This window comes from Aulostomus chinensis, chromosome 10 (assembly GCF_037954235.1).
Source record: "Aulostomus chinensis isolate RoL2024-O1b breed Wild chromosome 10, RoL_Achi_v1.0, whole genome shotgun sequence".
NCBI classification, from domain to species: Eukaryota; Metazoa; Chordata; class Actinopteri; order Syngnathiformes; family Aulostomidae; genus Aulostomus; species Aulostomus chinensis.
Genome location: NC_141329.1, coordinates 23,129,020 through 23,149,114, shown reverse-complemented (window position 1 = coordinate 23,149,114; position 20,095 = coordinate 23,129,020). Strand labels below are relative to the sequence as shown.

The window sequence follows — 20,095 nt, the reverse complement described above, 5'->3', positions numbered from 1 at the left end:
GGTGTCACATTGAGTGTAATTCATTAATATTTGCGGTCCTGACTGGTTTACAGCAACAAGACCTGTAAATACACCACACTTATCTACATAGTCTCAGGGTAAAGCGATTCTGACTTCAGAAGAGGAGTCTTCCTGCTGTCTAGGAGAGCCTGACTCCCAGGTGACTCCACGCTGCTGCCGGTCTCTCAGGATGTCAGACAAAATCAGGGCAAGCAGCCTGCTCTTCATCTTCATCTCTGGGTTGAACATCTCATCCTGGAGTAGCAATTCTGTAGTAAAATGAATTTTTACAACTTGTCAGCGCGGGCTCAATCAGATGCTTTCAGAATTATGTGCTCGTTTGTGACGGAAGAGTATTCCATCCTGTGTAAATATCAAGGTTTGATGCATCGTTAACAGACTAACTCTATTCAGTTAACCTCTGAAAGGATGATTGACATCCAGTAGGTTTCTGTCGCTTAGTCTTTGACGGATTCTTCAATGAAGCAGGTTTGCAAAACGGAACATCTAGTCCAGTGATTTTCCTCTCAACCTTTTTGAGAAGGAAACCCCCAAAGAATAAAGAAACTGGTGCTTAGAATCTGCTCCCTGTACTTCTTTTCCCACTGACAGAATAATAAAGTCCAGTTTAGCTGTATAATTGAATACTGCACTGCTGCATTCAACATGTTTCGTCTAGGCCTAAAGAATAATAGTGGAAGGAAATAAAGTCTCACAAGCCTTAAGTTTCCCATTCATCGTTTTCACACTTTCACTGTCATCCAATAAAATGTATACCAAGAACAAATTATATTTCTGATGTAGGTGCTGGAATATAAAAACTGTTTCCAGGATATATTTTTTTTCTCCACACAACCATATACAGTATATGTATTTATATTTATATACAGTCTGTATTCAGTAAAGAGTAGAGCTACAAAGCTCAAGGATGCAGTAGTTTTATTTGATGAACGCCTTTGGCATTCACCCTGTTGATTAGAAAAAAAATTATAAGCAAGGAGGTCTATAAATAGCCTCTGACTGGAGGCCTCTCCCTCGGGAGATGCAGACGTGGCTTTGACACCGGTGATGGTGGATGGGGAAGTGCGCGGTACGCAACAGTGTAGACCTTAATAACAGCTGAGCAGGAAAAGTAATTTAAATCGCCTTCAGCTAAGATGATGAGTGCATGATGGGAATAGTCCACGAACAGATCAGGGACAAACTTGACAGCAATGACAAAATAGGATATTAATTGTCCCACTTGATCATGCCTGATTTGAATCCATACCATTACGAAGAGATGACAGTCGGGATGCGTCATGTTTTTGTTTTTTTCTTGCGGGGAGCCTTTTCACTCGCTCTTTAACTACGTAACTCTTCCCGTAGCAAGAAGCAGAACACAAGTCTTAAAGATTGACAAGAAAGAGCTAATGTTTGATGTATATCTCATCATACAACTTTTCTCACCGCTGTGGGTATGGTAAGTGAATTGATGAGCAGCCCACATGAGGTTTCAGCATATCATCCCGTCAGCCAAAAGTGGCTGCTGTTTCAACTGAAGCCATGATGGGAAAAAAAGCAAAGTGAAGATGACAATATATCCCCCTCCCTCCATGAGAAGTTCATTACCATTATCTACCTGCCAGATGTCGAGTGCTTATGTTTCTTGTCTTTGTCTCTGTTGCCTACAATAGAGATCATAGCCACTGGGGCCATGTCATTATTGACCCGCTCTTGGCTACAGTTGCTGCGCAGGTCATTAACAGTCCTGATCAATATTGGCCCGTAATACCTTTATACTGCCATCTTTTGTAATGTAACTGACCCACAGCTTCTGTATTCTCCCATCTTAATGACTTATTTATTAGAGCTATTGATAGTAGTCTGTAAAATGTAAGACAGCGACACTTTTCTGCAGTTATTTCTGGCTTAAATAAGATAACAGTTTGCCTGTAAGGGGATGCCTGTGATTCTGCGTCTGGGGATGTTTCCATTGACATCTGCAGGATTCTTATATATTCTCAAAATTAAAAAGGAAACCAAATTAAACTGATAGAGGTCATTTTTCCCGAGTATCTGAATGCAAATCATACACGTGAGGAATTTCACATCTTAGGCTATTAAAAAAAATGCAGGAGATAAAACAAGTTTAACCCATTTGTAATATTTTAAGAGCCCACACAGCAGTTTTGTATCATTTGTACTGGGTATGATCATGCAAAGTACTATTAACTTTTATTTTGTATTGTAATTATAAACTTTATATGCATAGCTACTTTCAAAGTGCTTTATAACAAAGAGAATTAAAATCAAATTTTTACAGATATTTGCCTTCATTAAAAAAAGACTGTTATCATCAGCTGCTTGATGTTTTGCAAAAACAATACCAGAAGAAAAAATGATTAAAATTATGTTTAGAAGGGACAACCAGGCATTCTAAGGTGCAAACAACTGTAGGCGAGTCTCCTACATGGGCTGGTGTGAGCTACTGCTAAAACGTAAGGTGACATTCAGGTGGCGAAAGAAGATAATTGAAGTTACTCCTGTGAAGAGGCCTATCTTGCATGGAAGCTCCAGGTGTAAATTAGTAAGTGTGAAACGTTCATACGTTACAATATAAAAGCAGTCTAAATGCACTCATGCATTTCGATGATAATCCACGGAGCAATTTCCTTGACTGGGCTCTACACTCGACTGTTCAATAATACAGACCAGCCATGCCAACCTGAGTGATCGTTTCATTTAAAATACAAGACAGTGAACTTCAATAATGAAAAATGCCTTTGTCCCTCAACCTTCAGATGGCACTGTGGTTGTAGATATATAGAAGTATATCGAGGCCACTTATTGTAGGATGATTATTCTGCCAACCAGGACAACATGTCAGCTTAGCCTTTTTGGCAGTGAGGTTGTGCAACAGATCAAGGTCCTGCTCAGAAGATCAGGAAATCTCACCGGTACTTTACTGTCTCTGAGCAGGAGCCTCCGTGACTCTAACATCATTATCACAAAATGGCAGAGTGAGACAAGGTGGTGAAAGTTGGGGCACTGGTGCTCATTTTGCAGTGCACCAGCTATCAGTCTCAGTGCAGCTCATTGTTTTAAAGGTGACGTTCCTATTTTTAACTTGGAAATGAACCTGGGGAACCAGACCTCACCATTTCAAAATGGCTTTTAGAGGCCATTGTGTATTTTTACTGCTCCAGTTAATGCGCTGATGAGACATGGAGGAGCTGAGTCATGACAGGACTGAGGAGATCATTTACAGCTATTCAACCATGTTGGAGTTGTTGCTTATTGACATTTCTCAAGTTATTGAGCTCTCATCATTTGACAGATCCCACCCAAGGCACCTACAGGCAGCCTGTATATGTGACGGTTCATAGTTAATTGTTAAAGAACCACAGTATTGAATCAAATGACATCTAGAGGTGAAATGGGAGAATGCATCTGTAAACTGAACCTCAGGAAAATCTTGCGAGTGTCCATGTAGTGTAGTGGTGTTGTAGTGTTGCCTACCAGCACGAGGGTTGCTAGTTCAGTTTGGCCTTCAGCTTGGTTGGGTGTGGGATGAGGATATGTGTCCTGGTCAGATTTCTAGCGCCTCCTCTGGTTGGTCAGGGCTCCTGTTCAGGGGGGAGGGGACCTGGGGGAATCTTCCCACAACATTGCGAGGTCCACCTGGTGATACCCCCCACTTTCTTGTGAGAAGATGCAGCCAACAAGCCCACACCCGGCGTATGAAGCATGAGGTAGTCCACAGTGCTCCTCAGAGCAACAGAGGGGTGGAGCAACCACAGGACAGTTTGGTAAGGTGAATTAACTACAACTGGGGAGAAAAAACAGGGAGAAAACGCACAAAAAAGGTTTCCAAAAAGTCAAATCTTGTCTGGAGCCTGTGGATTCATTCACAGATCATCCTAGATTTTAGAAATTTGGGTTCTCATACAAGCACTGTAGCCTCACAGCAAGAGGGTTCCGGGTTCGAGTCCCGGCTCAGGCATGGGATCTTTCCGTGTGGAGTCTGCATGTTCTCCCTGTTCCTGCGTGGGTTCTCTCTTGGTACCCAGCTTCCTCCCACAGTCCAAAGACATCAGGGGGGACGAGGCTGATTGGTACTCTGACCGTAGGTGTGACTGTGAGTGTGAATGGTTGTCTGTCTCTATGTGTTGGCCCTGCGACGGACTGGTGACCCGTCCAGGGTGAACCCCGCCTCACGCATGAAAACTGCTGGGTTAGGCTCCAGCCCCCTGCGACCTTTAACAGGATAGGTGGTAGAAAATGGATGGATGGATGGATTCTCATACAAACTCAAGCTACTATTTCCTTAGAGTCATAAAACTTCATTGATTTTTCCCAGGGAAAGAACTCCATTGGCCTACAATTGCTCAAAAACAGTTTCTTTAGTGATTTAAGTCCCCTGAGGTCATGAAGAGGGGCTGGGGGGCTGAGTCTGGTGTCCCATAGCGAGAGGCTCATATCACATGGGACATGATTAACCCCTTCCCATGCAGAAAAGAGGAGAAGAACAGGATCACCTCGATGTAGATGCAGCATTCCTTTCTACCGGTTTGTTCCTTCTTCAGTCATGGCCAAAATCACAACTACACCATGGACAGCACGCGCAGCCACAGCACATGCAGCCCACTCACTTCAACAGTTGGTCACATCAGGTGGATGAATGCTGCTTTTTACTTAGAATTCACTGTGCTCTGCCTGGAATAAAGGGATCAAATTCATGCAGAAATAACCGCATCATGAGACTGATTTGTACTTTTCAAGTCTGTCCAAGAGATCCCTGTGAGATAAACAGCTTTGAAAATGCGTGTTTTCTGAATGGAGCTCTGATCAGGTATGAGCTGCAGTGTGTGTGCGGGCATGTATGGTATATTATGGCGGTCATGCTGGCTGGCATTTCATCGATCAGCTGTAAACAAAACATTAGCCCTGCTGTCCAAATGCAATCAGCAACAAACACAATTGCAGGAGAGTAAAGAATCCCAAACTAAAAAACAAAGAGTCTACTCCTACTAATTAATAAATATGAAAAGAAATAACGAAACTGCGAAGGTTAACAAAAGAGCAAACCAAACTGCAGAGGTGCTGGTTGGTCGGCTTCGGGCCGATATGTGAAGCTTCAATGATGGCAGGCTCTGTGGGAGAGGACCCGCTCCTTCTGCAGAAATATAGCCTCATTCCAAACAAACAAAAGTATGATTCATTATTCATGTCATAAATAGTTATGAATCATGTTCTTTAAAGACATTTCCACCTTTTGAACCTTCTGGTTGTTGCCCTACTTGGTCCTACATCATTTTATCCCCACTCGAAACGAAGGTGCATACTAAATAGGACCTAGTTGATTCACAGTAAACAGCTTGGCAAAACGACTGCTGAAATCGTCCGTTATCCCTTGTTCTTGCAGCCAATTTTGGCATCTCTTTGTGAAAATAATTTTTACATTAAACTTTATTCACACATGATTTACTGTTATTTTCCTTTTTCATCAGACAATGGCCCAATTCTGTAGGTCTATTGAACTGGTGATGCATATAATTGAATTAGTTTTGAGCGTCATGGTGAGGTATTTCAACACAGGGATTTCATCATCATGTCTCTATAGCTGGCACTCATTCAGAGACCCAAGCTCATAGAAATACTATTGTTTTCTTTACTTGAGGCTGCAAACCCTCAACAGAAGGTTTTCAGCGTGGTATTATGAATCGTTTCCAAACTTACGCTTAGAAATCTTCGCAGTTCTGAAAAGGATGTACCCTGCAGTGCATCCTGCATTGTGCCGCGCCTAATGCCAGAAATATTTATTGTTCTTTTCAATTTTTTGCAAATACCAGTTATAATCCACACTTGAAATGAATACGCATTAATCATAGTGTTCTTCTACAGTAAAACGTTATGTTTACTGACTGACTATATGAACGATAACATCACCCGTAGTATGATAACTTTGTGGTGGAGGGTGAGAAATCATGGGTTCTGAAATTACATTCGTGTACAAGGAAATGTAGTACAGTTCCATTTATGTTATGTACTTTAATTTCATGCAAGAGAAATTGTCTCAAGTAAAGCTATGGCATAGCATATAGTAAAGTTAAATTATCGTGAGATGAGGCCACTTCCACTACAGCTTGATAACATGTAGCAGAGTCAAATGTGGGGTTATCCAGCACTGTGGATGGCTTGTAGCTGTATGAGCTTGTTGAACATTTGATAACATGACTGTATTTATTAGCTTGTGGGCTGGCATTAGTTATTTATCACAGTAATGCACAGTTGTAAGGTCAATCAATATGATCAACGACCAGATGCAATGTTGTAAATGGCATGCAATTGATGAAAAAATTGTAGCGGGCAAATGAGTCATGTTACAAATTGTAAATGTTACTTTTAATGTGGTAATCATTTGATAACTGAGGGAGCTGGTAAATACATCACAGCGTCCCCAGAGCTGAACAACAAAACTCTGTTTTACAGCACATCAGTCTGTTGATTCTCTGTGTGTTGCATTACCCTTGTCAATTCTGCCAAAGTAAACTTGATAATCAAAGCAATTAACACACAATCAGTTGTGTTTCCAAGTGCTTTGTGGAAAATTGGCCTGACAGCTCTTTGGGATTCTGGACCTTCTCTCCTAATGACCCCTCAAGGTGAACTCTTGTATGGCTGTCCATCCCATGAATACTAAATAAATGTTTGAATTAAACATTTTCTCTCTTCACACTACTATTTAATCAGTTGTCTTCCTGAGCTGTCTGTCTGGAGTAATCCCTGAGGCTCACTATCACACTGACTGGCATCATAAAGACGACTGGCACTGCGCTCTGGAAGTATTCAAGCTTTAGCAATCCCAGTGGCACTTCCACTCTCTTCGTATGCACTCTTTAGCACCTACAATGCTATAAGAAGTTTAAGAGAAGAGAAGAAGATGATAGACTATTGTTGCAATGTGCTATACCATATCTTCATCAATTCTGTATGCCGTCTCCTCAGAAAGATTAATAATATGGGTAATCACATCCTTTATCTATTTTCTATGTAATTGAAAAGAGAATATCAGAATCCTGGGCTGAAGCAGCGTTTGCAGGTTTACAGCTTTAATTTTAACGCAGCGGAGGTTCACTTGTCGACAGGATTTGTTGCTGTGGTAACTCATACACTTGCCATAACCTGCTGCGGGTCTTATTTGATTTAAGCAATAGAAATATGTAAACCCGCAGTTCTGAACCAAAGACCTGTTCTGTACTCGCTGGTTCACTTTTAAATGTTACCTGAGAGGTACATTTGTTGCCTTAAAGGTTCCGTATTTGTTTCCAAGAGGTCATAAGTGCACATTTGGGCTCACAGAAAGCCTGCAGTATGAACTGTGTGGTACACCACTGTCTGCCAGACTCAAAGCATTTGTACCCCTTTACGTACACAGTACTGCTCTTTATATTCATATTATCAGCATTTTTAAAGCGCTCTATTTCCAAAGGACCGTGTTAATGAGTAACAGGCCGCAAAGCGTCTGCAGTGTGTTATCAACAGCAGAGAAAGTTAACTGTGTTTGTAGCCAAACCCATCCACAAACCACAATTGTGTTTCGACATCAGTGGTTGCTTCCCATGTAGCATCTGAATATTTCTGCCTTTGGCGCCCGGCCAGCGGTTGTATAAAGGAAGACGCTGTGGCGTTCTCACACATCCACTCCTGGGACCCTGGGATTAGAGAAATCAATTGCTTGCTCTTAAATGGTGTCTTTCCTACAAAAAAAAAAACAAAAAACAAAACTGCTGCAGACAGAATATTTTTGGATAATTTGATCAATGGCATAATCTTTCAGCAGTTCTGTGCAGCAGTTTTAAATACCTCATTGCAATTGATCTTCCTGCGCACTATTTTGTGGCACGGGTCAATATTTTCAACAGTGATGATGTCATAGTTGAGATAGATTAATAAAGATAAGGCAAGAGAAAAGGCTAACTGTATTGGCGAATGCATTAAGCGCTACAGCACAGAGAACAGAGCTGAGCTATCGAGGGTTGTGTTAACTGTGCGAGTGGTGGCTACTTTAAACCAGGAGCAATTTAACCTGATGTTGTCCCATGACATCAGCAGACATGCTTAAAACCGAAAACTTGATAACGAAGCTGACGGCAACGCCTGATGTCCAGCCTCATCCAGGCAGCTGGCACCCCGCAGGCACGGCGGTTTGTCAGCACCTTTTACAAACCAGGTTCAGAGGGTTAATATTGTGTTTATAATGCAGAGTGTTTGGAATGCTCTCAGGAGAAGCAGTGTTATAATGTGCTGTGCTTTGTTAAATGTGTGCAATTATAGTCATAATAATAATGATGGTGTTTTATTGAGGGGGCATTTCAAAGCATTTTTAAAGACGGTTAAAAATAGGCAAAACCTGTAAAATAAAACAGAACATAAGTCAAGAATAGGTCATAAATATGTATTTAAATGAAAATCATCAAAGTAAAAAAAAAAAACTGCTCAAAAGTATAACCGTAAAAAGAAGATCAGACTGAATAATCTAGTTTGAGAAGTTGTGTTTTAAGACAGAATTTGAAGGCCTTAATATGTCTGTCTTTTTAATGTTCTTAAAATCCGGCCGCCTGCTAAATCTTTTCCAGATGGTACAGTTGTTGAGTTGTCACTTCGAATCAGAAGAGATTTGATTATAAATTATGCCAACTACAGTAGCTAAAGACTGATGTTAAGGTTTCAAATTACTTCAAGACAATGCCAGTGGTTACTAACATTTTATCATACAACAACAGTCATTAATTTTGAACAATCGTCATCTGAATAAAAGTTACATCAGGTATTTCTGTCGCTCCCCATTTTGTCATTGTATATTTTTGGTAAAATTAGGTAATGTTTCATACACATTTCCAAAAAGCAGTGTTTTTTTTTCTTCTTCTGCTGATTAACTGGGTAGTTATGTTTGAAGCACCTTAATGTGTCACATTAAATGAGAAAACGTACCCTGTGTTTTGCATGATGTGCCCTTTTGCTGGAAACCACTCGTGTGGCCAGGATAAATGGGAGATGGTATATAAAAGAAGAGTAATTGATTGGACTGCAATGAAAAGCATCTAAATTATATTCTAATATCATTAAAGTGCAGCCCCGTCTTTCCACTTTAAAGGCAAATTTATCTCAATCAAACTGCAGCTATGATTTCCTATAGCTGTCATTTTATTGGAGGAGCATCAGTCTCCCACTCACTAATATTCCAACTTTAATTAAGTCTCTGGTGAATTCCTTGGAAGAATCTCAAGTGCTCAAATCCAAACAGATGGCACTCTATTTATTGCATACCTTATGCCACAGGTACGAGCATTTTCCCCAAAAGACTCGGGGAGACAAGGCTTCACTTTGTGCGCTCTCCTGGGCTTGCACGATTCAGGATTCAGCCAAACAATATGGAAAAGTTTGTTTTAATTAGATCTAAAAATACAATGTAGAATAAATCAAATGGTAGACAAACAATCCCAGGGCAGACTATTTAAAGATGCACCGCAGAGAATGTAAGTCGAAGTGAATGAATGAGTTTAAAATACAGTGGGTAGCCCTGTTTCTGTCATCAATCCACGGGACTACATGTGGCCTGATTCGCACAACGGAGCCGCTACCTCGCAAAGTGGAAGCCCTCATGCAGGAAACGAGGGAATTGTATCTGACTGTACACATTCATCTCGACTAATGGCGTGGTGATGCATCCAGGGGGATACACAAGCTCATGTTCTTTGTTCCACATCATTTGACTCCTTCTAACTTCCACTCGGCCCTGTCATAAGTGGAAGTGTGAGTGATCCATTTAATCTCATCAAATATGATTAGGCAAAACACACCTCAAGATAATACGCTACAGCTCTCTGATTCAGCAGATGAGGCGTGAATGTTGCTGCTATAAGTCAAAAGTGTTTAGCTTGTGCCCCACCTTTCCGAGCTTTAAAGGTCAGTTAAGGACACATGATAGCCATGGAGTGCAAATCACAACAACGACAACAACTCACGAAACACAATGGCAAAAAGCAAACCGCTATGGCAAATACAACAACTACAACCACGAATATCAAAACACAACAGCAAACAGGAAAACGGCATGACAAATAGGAAAACGCAACTCAAACTACGGCAGCAAATATGAAATCAAAACAGGAAATAGCAAAGCTTAACGGCAAATAGGAACACAACAGCTTAATATGCAACAGCAAACCGGAAAGTATAAAATTGCAACAGCAAACGCAAAATAACAATGATGTATATGTGACATGATATATAATACGATGGCAAATAACAAAAAACAATAGCAAATACGAAAGCCCAGTGACAAATAACACAGCAGCAAATCGGAATACGAAACAACAAATAGTAAAACACAGCCTGAACTAGGAAACAACGCAACAACTCATAACACAACAGCAAAAACAAATACAAAACAGCATCAAAACACAATGTAAAATAGACTACAGGCTATAAATGATTGATTTTTTTTAGAGTCGTTTTCTTATCTGTCATTCTGATACGCGCTTCACGGCTACTGTACATTCTTTTATAAAAGCAGCAGGAAAACAATGAACATATCTGGTTGACTGGACAAATAGTTTTCAAAAAGTTGAACGCTATTTGGCACCCTCATGAGATTTTTCTTGCTATTGTCCAAAGTAACAGCAGTGTTGTAAACACGCAGTTATTCTTCTTCCCAGTTTTCATTTACAATGAGCTGTCAGTCAAAGACAAAAGCATTGATACAAACAATACAACCTCAGATGTCTCAAGTCAACAATAACAGTCTCCCAACTCAAACTTCTGAAAATGACAAGGGGAATACTGAAAAATTATGAATTTCATATTCTGCTGTTTGCTCTGTGCGCCTCATGTTTGGGTACCGAGCGGTGATTACCAGTGAATTCCGCTGAAATATTGTTTCTGTTTCTCTCTGTTTGGCAGATATAAATATGACAAGTATTGTTGGAATACAAATGCAGTTGGATTTTTTGATTTGTGATTAATGAAATCAAATATGGTATGGATTCCAGGACGGGCTTATTCACCTCGCACCCTACAGTGTCACTAATACCTATTGAATCTGCAATTAAAATGAGCCACAGAACAAACATTTATTTTTCATCTCTTTCTGTTTAACATACTTACTTTGCAATCCCACTCCATCTTTGAAATCCTTTTATCCTTTTACTTCCTCAGCAAATCGCCCAGTGAATTACACAAGGCAATTTACATGCTTGGATAGTGAAAACAAGTGGAATTACTGTTATTTCTGCATAAAAGATTGTGCTGTTAATCCGTAAGAAGGACTACTATTTGTGTCAGGATTGGAGGGCTTTTCCGCGCGCAGTCTTGACGTGGATCCTCCAGTTGTCACTAATCTACAGCCGAGCAGGCGGATGGAAAAGAAACAGACTGTGTTGACAACTGCCTGGTCCAAGTTACAGTTAAAACGTGTAACAGTTTCTATGCTTTGGACTCAAAGTAGCGGTCTGACTCTTACAGGACACTGCTATTAGCTCAAGAATTCATGTTCAACACAGTAAAATCAAAATTGTGCTGTAGACCTAATATGCTAAAGTGTAATAGTTTTTTTTTTTTTTTTTTTTTTTTTTTAAAGATATCATTTGGTCCCTGAAGGATTTTGCTAGAGACTTCTGTTCTGCTATGATAAGAGCTTATTGTGAGCTGGAGGACTGATATGGACCCTGCCTACAGGGTACAGAGGGGATCAGTTTCTTCAGTTGACTAAGACTTACAAGGCCTCCTCAGAGGTCATGCTGTGATTGTTACATTGCCCAGGGTACGGTTCTCACATTTCAAGGGTAAAGAGAAAATCCATTTTCCAACTTACTATTTATGATTGCGCATAAATGTCCCTCCCCACATCCCTCGATATCCAATTACTAAATTATGATGGATTCTTAGCATTATTTTCTGCCAGGCATTATTCACGACAGTCTATCTCAATTTATGGTGTAACGAAGCACTGAGCTTTTAATAATGCGAAGGAGTGTGGTAGCGCGAGGTGACGTTTATTCAAACTGGCTGGGTTTTTGCTGGTTATGATGAAGTGAGCTTTGGGAACCATCTCAGTGAGAGGGGAGGGAAGAGGGCGGGGGGTTGGTGGTGGTGGTGGTGGTGTTGTGTGAAGCAGGCAGATGGTTGGCCGGACAGTGTGTTGATAATGGCTACATTAGTCTGCTGGGAAGCAACATTATGCTCAAGGTCAATGTGAACACAAGAATGGAGGATCATAATGAGGCGGGCCTTGTGTCCCGGAACGAGATCTTCCTTTAAGAGATATTTAATGTGATATCTCTAATTTACACAAGGCTATTATATCCATCCTTGAATCTCCAGCACTTCTTCTGTGTCACTGAAGCAGTGAGAATGGATCATAAACGTTGCTTTCTGTGATTTTTCCAAATTGGAAGGGTTTGTAGTGGCCGGATTATTACGGGAAGATGTTGAAATAGACGTTTGCTTTAGTCAAATATAAGTTTGATGAGGGCGAGCTATTATGAGACCAGTCTACAGACCGTTGCACTGCATGTCCGTGTGTGTTTAAGATCATGTGAATATAATGCACGCATTTTTACACACCAGGAGTTTTCCCACATGTCCCCGGTAGTCTTTCCACAAGCCGTTTGATTCTCCATACACTGCATTATTTGTATACATACTCAGCCCAGGAGACATGAAGAGACATTGCTGCTGGTAGTACCTGTATCACTCTACAATTCATCCATTCTCTTTCATATTTCCCTCTATAGCAAACGCAATATGTGTTGCCAAAACTCTGAACTCCACCACTATTTGTGTTTCCATGTAATTCTACAGTATATAAGGACCTTTTGGGAAAATTTGAAATTCATTTTCACATTCTGCGCATTTCAGGAAAGGCAAAAAAAAAAAACAGCCTCGAGCAACAGTAAACACTCTTTTTTTTCAGAATTGAGGGACTTTTCTCAAATTTTGCAGTTTCTGTCCAACTTTTCTGCTTAAATATTTCAAAATGCAGGTTACATGAAAACACATCGAAGTTGCATTTCCCTAACTCTTGACTTGGAAATGTGCTTTAAAAAAAATAAATCAAAACATGACGGTATAGGAAACATTACACATGGTGTTAAAACACAGAGCAGAAGGAGAGAAGACAAGGTTGAAAACCTGGAAGCCGGACTCAAACATCCACAAGTGAAAAATTGAGCTGTCTGGAGGAAATTACTTTCAGACGTGCAAGTCGTAGTTTGTGTGATCGGTGCCAGCTAGTACTGGCCATATTGCATGCTGTCTGGGTTTAAGGACAAAGTTTAGAAATATCCGAGAAGACGCCTGTGGGAGAAACAGCTGGTTGGCCAAATGAGTTTAAGATTTGACATCACAGCTTATTAAATTTTTTTTTAAAAAGTTGCCATTTTCCATTCTGCACATTTAAACACGACACTTCAAAAAAGAGCATCAGAAAATGCTGATGGAAACACAACTATTGTTTTCACTTTCTCCTCCACATGTTCATTACCCATTCAATATCTTTTCATACGGCTCCATTTGTCCTTTATCCCTGAAGCATTTTTAATTACTGTAATTCCCCACAGGGATCAATAAAGTTTCATCTTGAGTGTAATCATTTCTCTTCCAATTAATGCAATCAGCTCCTGACACTAAAGAAAGCAAACTTGACCACAGTGTCAAATCACAAAGTCGCTCGCCTGCAGGTTTCCTCACCACTTCCTCCCTCCTCTAGCTTGTTAAAATAAGGGCAACAGCAGCTCGCTGCGTTGACATCTGCAACAAGTCCCACGGAGCCACTTCAAGCATTTCGAACTCAGCTCCGGTGAGACGGGTGGAATTCCGCAAGACACTTGTCTTCCTTTTTTCACCCCCGTATTAATGCACAAATCCTGAGTGGAGCTGAGAGCCTTGGACAATCTTCCCGAGGAGCTTCATGCTTTTTTAATCTTTCCACAAGTTAGACACTTTGCATATATTAATAATGCCAAAGACTGAGCAAGCAAATGACAATTAAAGTGCAGCTTTGGTCAAAGTCGCATCCTTCAACATACATTTACATTACATATCAAACCCAGTACTCACAAGCGCTAGAATCACGAATCACAACAAAACGGCAGTTTTCAAGTTGTTCATATTTTAATCCGCACTTTGCCTCTCTTTTTCTTTTCTTTTCTTCTTTTTTTTTTTTTTTTTTTACAGTGGCATAGTTGAAAAATGAATATTCAATACTGAGGAAAAAAGCAAACCTCACACATCCCCCATACAAAGCAAATTAATTACAGCGATTAAAACTTTATACAAAATGAGTTATTTATAGCATCATATGTGACTAACAAAATAACATGTATGAGCATTGGCAATGTGGTTGGATATCTTTGATACAGTGACTTTATACAGTGAGGGGATGTCTGACTCACCAATGCCTCAACATGTGATTAATACTGTTTGCAGCAAACTCAAAGGCCATAATGGTGATCCTTGTATCGTTTTTGTTTGTTTTTTTATGAGAAGTTACAGAATAAAAAATGGAAAAGTTCATGTAAGACAACTACTTTAGTAATAACAGCAATAATATCAATCAATATAGTATTATATAATAAATGTCAATCAATCATTATAATAAATACATATATTTTTGACCCGATTCCCCCCCCCCATTTTAAGCAATTCATTAGAATCCCTGTTTGAAGAAATTTTCAAACGAGTGAAAGAAATTTCATCGAAGTGATGGAGAGGACCTGAAATTAAAAATGTGTGATTTTCCTTTTACTAAAATTGAATACATACAGATTATTTACATACCTTCTGGCAAAACAATCTCTTGCTTGCCATGGATAAAAACTAAAAGCAAAACAACAAGAAAAACAAAAAAACCAAAAAAAAAAACAAAAACAAAACAACCAAACAAAAGAAAACCCACCTTAAATACTGTATATGCTCATATACAAATTGTAATGCATCAGGGATCCCAAGATTCAACAATATTGTCCACCAATATTCACGTTAGCAAAGTATTTTACAGCAATATCCACACATTGAGCATAGTTAATCAATAAAAGTCAAAATATATAATGAACCCCACAAGGTTCCACTCATTCAGTGTGGATCTTCGAATCGGCAGCAAACATTTTTTTTTTTTTTACTTCCTCGTCCATGATAATAATTGCAAGGGTACTGAAACCTCCATCGCGTAATCTTACACCACCTCTCCATCTAGACTCATATTGAATCCTGAGACAAGAATCAGTTGTTGTGTTTTCCCTCCTTGTTAGTCCTCAGACTTTGTGCTTTAATTTTCTAACTTATCCTCTGTCGGTAAAAATCAACGTTACAAAAAAAAAAAAAAAAGAGCAGGAGAAACAGAAAATGAACGTGTGGGTGAGTGTTCCGTCGATGCTGAGAAGGAGTTGGTTTCATCACATGGATTCGTCATCTGCTGTAAGAAAGCTGCTTTAGCATGGCTGTGGCATAAACTCCAAGCAAAACCACTCATCGCTAAAAAGTTTCCTCTGATGTCATTAATCTGAGGGAAATCACATATTTTAGTTTAGACTCGTAGCCAAGAGTCTGAAAATTGCAACCTGTCTGCGATGTTCTGAAATCTGTCTGCAATTAGATGAGTCAGTGTATTGTTTCCATAGCAACAAATCCGCACTTCTGCTTTAAAGCTTTTTTTTTTTGTTGTTTTGGTCACTGTTTAATTGGTATCACATCAAAACATGAATAAGGACTTTTTTGAACTGTCTGAAAGTCTGAAAATGGAGGGGCCAGTTTACACCAAATATTCCAGACAGAAACGATAGCGGGGAAAAGTTACATCAACTGTGACTCAGCTTGTCAAGTCTCCAGAGGCTGGATTTAGAACGTAAGCCACGTCACTTATTTCAGGAGGTGCAGAGTTATCATCAGCCGTTCCCCTGGTGAAATGCTGCCTCCATCGTTGGTATTTTCTCTGCTTATTAGAGGTGACACCAACTCCTCTAAATGACAGAACCACTGCGGGAATAGACGTGAGAAACTGACAAAAAGGGGAGATCTTCTGCCTCAAGTTCACCGACTGAATTTGCATATAAGCCCCCTGGGTACGTGGTTAAGGCACCCAAGGACGACTCCAAATTCTCAACCCTCTCTTTTTGTGTGTGTATGTTTTTGCTTTTTCAGCAGTTTCGGAACTGCAACTGTAGGAAATAACTCACTGTCACTGTACTCATCCATGTTTTAAGATGCTACAAATTATCCAGCTACCAAAAGAAAAAAAACCCCAAAAAAACTACCCACCTAGAAAGTTGTCGGAGTGGAAGTGCTGAAGGTCGTTGCTATGGAAACGAAACACTCTAATCTAGTTTAAGCAGTGACAATTGACAAGTTTCCGAATGTTGCAGGTCCAGTGCGTTACGAGTAGCTGTGAAACTTTGGTGTAAATTGGCCTTAAAGTGACACTTCACTGAAAAAGTGTTTTGTTTTTTTCCCCACTCAAGTTCTTGCGAATAAGCGTCTTGAGCTAAAGAAGACGTTATTGTCCTCCTCCATCGCTTTTTTGGGACTCCAGAACACAGAAAGAGTCAGCCACGCACACTAGCATGGGGCTAATGGCGAATGACGGCCAACAACAGCTACAGCAACAAGACGAAACTGCCCAAAAACCTGTCTAGTAACGGAGTGACAACTCCCAAGTGTATCATCTGGTATAATCTAAACCGTGTTTGGTTTAGCCAGCTGTAAACTGAGTAATCCACAAACACTTATATTTCAGTTCAGCTAAAAACTATAACACATGCAGGTTGGCACTCGTTCACAGCAGCGCTGATCTGGAAGTGTGAAAAACACCTTTTGGGTGAAGTATCCCTTTGAGATCGGAGTCTGATTTGAGTTGAATCACATTTCAATTTTGCTGCATGATTTAAAACAAATGCAACGTAGTTGTTTAAAATTAAGAGTAAGTAAGAGAATGTAAAAAAAAACAAGAAAGAAAAAGAAAAGTTAATACGAGTAGTGGAGGAGCAGCGGAAAAATATACAGCATTTAGGCACCCTTAACTGAAATCGAAACGATCAAAAAGTTGTACGTGGTTCAGATTACAGAAGAAGGCGATATTGTCAGCAAAATGCTTTGAAAACAGCATATCCAAGCTGTCTGGAAAAGATGAAAGAATAAGAAGTAAAACAGATCATGTTGTGACACTGAGGCAGCTTAAAATTGCACGACCGTTGTCAAAAGTTGTCATGAAACAAAGCAAACAAAACAACAACCCCAAAAACAAAAACAACTAAATGAAATACTCTTTCTTTTCCTCTGCATGCACATGGTTTCCCTCGGCGTTGATGATGGCGGTGTCTGCGTCGGGGGCGTCCTCTGCTCCTTTGGCCTCGTGCGTTAGGTACGTCCCTGCAGACCCGAGGAGACACATTCACAGGCCTCTGCTCCATTTTACAAGTCAATTGTTATTCAAGGGAGGTTTAAGCACCCTCTTACCTTTATGTCTGGCCAGATATCGTCCAAGAACAATTATCAAACACAGGGTGATGAAGACCACGACAGCAACAACGCCGCCAATTAATGCGTGGTCAGGTCCGTGTTGTCCTAACGCGTTAGGGTCTGATCCGAGACGGGGAGACAGGGAGAGACAGATGGAAGGAAATGTGGGTAATTTCATGAGAAAATATGAACACCTGCAAGCTATTTTTCTGCTGTTTCATGCAGCTGTAGACATTTATTAAACAGCAATGAAAATATTTTATTCTGCAATTATCCCCCCCAAAAAACCCAACAATAACACCTCCCCCCCCCAGAACAAAACAGATGGAGCTTTTACACTTGGGAACAAAGCACAGCAGTCCCAAATGAGCTTCTTCGATATTTAGAGCAATCTGGCATTGTTGCTTTGTAGTACTTGAATTGGTGTATAAAATAAGTAATCACAGGTAAAACCACACATCTCTACCCAACTTAAAATCATGACTTTAACAACTGGAAGAGAACTTTAAACTTGAAATGAGCAATATTTTTTTTTTTTTTGCCAAAGCTTCCTGGATTGACTCTCTCGTCTGTTTTCTCCTCGCTTGCTGACACATTCTGCTGCTCAGGGTCAGGTTTTTAAGTGTTATTTAACACAAGGCGTCCTCCGGGCAGGGAGCGTGCTGAAGGTTTCCCAGGCAGGGGCATGCCTTTGTGTACTGTAATAAACGGTAAGTGGCCGTGTCTTCACTGTGCACCTTGTGTGCTCTCATTATCTCAAGCTGATGAATGACTATGGCTTGTGCTCAGTTTTGCAAAGTGACCCTGGGAAATGATGGCGAGGATGTTGCTTGAAACCTCATTATGCTGCTCTCCTGACTGAATGCAACCCTAATTTTCAGACACCCAACCTATGGGGCGTTAAGAATTAAAAAAGATGAAGTTGTGTGAAACATGCGGTTTATTTAACTCCATGCAGACGAGAATTACCACAGTTGTTTTATCAGGTACTTGCAGCCAGGCACCCAAGACTTCTAACTATTTCTGTACAACGCCTCAAAAAACAAAGTTTTGAATGTCAATGGATATAATGATCTGAACAGGTAATTTCCACTATCAACAAGGAGCACAATTAATTGTCATATCACACTCAGTTGGTGCACAGGAACGAGGCAAGTTGAATTACTTCTGCTGAGCATGTCAGCCAAACAAAAACTTGTACTTCCATCCACCTTTTAACATCAGAAAGTGGCTGTCAAAGCAGATTTTGGAGCTTTAAATCACACATTAATGCACTCTTTTGGCAAAAACTACAGAAAGCATTCACTGTTGCGAAAATTTGAATATCTTTCAACATTAAGATGAAGAGAGTGCACAGACTGACACAAAAACTTCTGACAAAAAACCTTATTTTATCTTGGCTGATGTTCAGCTACATGACAACATTAAATGGAATTCCACATTCCATCTTCACCTTGTGATACCATGATGTAACCAACCACGATGTAATTAATGAATGCAGATTAAACTTGATGAAAGAGATACATCTATTTAGGAATAATCATCATGTGATCAGAAATGAACAAGAACGAGTTCCCTCAAAGAAAATTTTAACCTCGCGTTTCGTTTCTGCTGCAGTCACAAGATCAGAAAAGACACATTTACTCCCTGGTGTAAACGGCGTAACTCCAAATAGATCCATCTATCTCAGCACAAAGACAAACCTAACCAGAATCATACTGAGTGACAGCTAATGCAGGCTGTGACATGACTGGAGGAAGTGGCTGGCGTCAGCGGAGTGCGCACCCATGCATGGTGATGGTTTGGCTCATGCTGGGTGGAGACCGGGATGTGTCCTGATCCAGATCCAGCATCACACACAGTAAAGCTGGCTTGGAATGATCAGCTAAGGGGGTATTTACCTGTTGTGGGCCCTGGAAAGTCTTTGTCTGTTGCCATGGTTGCAGACATTGACAGCAGTAAGGGAAGACGAACAACACCGTGATAAAAAAAGGTGACCAGACGATTCAAAGGAAACATGAGAAATTAGCATGGTTGCATCTGAGGAATTACTCTGACCACGTGCAGCAGTGATGGAAAGCAAAGCCAGAGCTGGAGCCAACCATCGATAAGGAAGGACAAGATCAAGATTAAATGCATTTACGTGTTAAATTCAAAACAAAAGGTCCATTCGTGCCTGAGGAAAAAAAATTACCTGTTATTATTACCACCAATTGTAATTACCAGCGAAGTCACTTTTTTTTTGTTTGTCTATTAGCAGGAATATGCAAAAACTATAAACCAGAGAATGCATGTAATCTATTGTTATCGCTGATAAAACACAGCTTTATCTATAAGAACTTCCTGAAGTATGTTACCTTCCAAAATAAAAGACAGTAGTCATAAATAATGATTCGTTACCATTGCAGTTCAATGCATACTGTTGCAAACAAGGAGAGGCGTAGTTTTGACCACTGCTACGGAGGCCATGTGATCACCTGCATTTGTCTGCTAGCAGGATAACTCAACTTCATGCGCCCTCTGTTATTGCATTGTCATTTTTTTTCGTTACACCTTTGATAGACTGAGTGGATCAAAACAAACGAATGTGAAGAGGGAG

General features: G+C 40.2%; 1 protein-coding gene across 3 annotated transcripts in view; it reads right to left on the bottom strand.

The window, feature by feature from the left end:
- Positions 1-14,046: 14,046 nt before the first annotated feature.
- The window catches only part of cadm2b (cell adhesion molecule 2b), a 157,993-nt gene continuing 151,944 nt past the window's right edge, over positions 14,047-20,095 (bottom strand). For 2 of the 3 annotated variants that reach the window (XM_086216502.1, XM_086216503.1), the window contains 3 exons: positions 19,398-19,424; positions 17,494-17,616; positions 14,047-17,406 (listed from right to left, as the gene is read on the bottom strand). In XM_086216502.1, coding sequence (XP_086072628.1) covers positions 17,288-17,406; positions 17,494-17,616; positions 19,398-19,424 — 269 coding nt within the window. In that variant the 3' untranslated portion in view covers positions 14,047-17,287. The remainder of the gene's footprint in view (positions 17,407-17,493; positions 17,617-19,397; positions 19,425-20,095) is intronic. The other variant, XM_086216504.1, reaches the window with a different exon arrangement.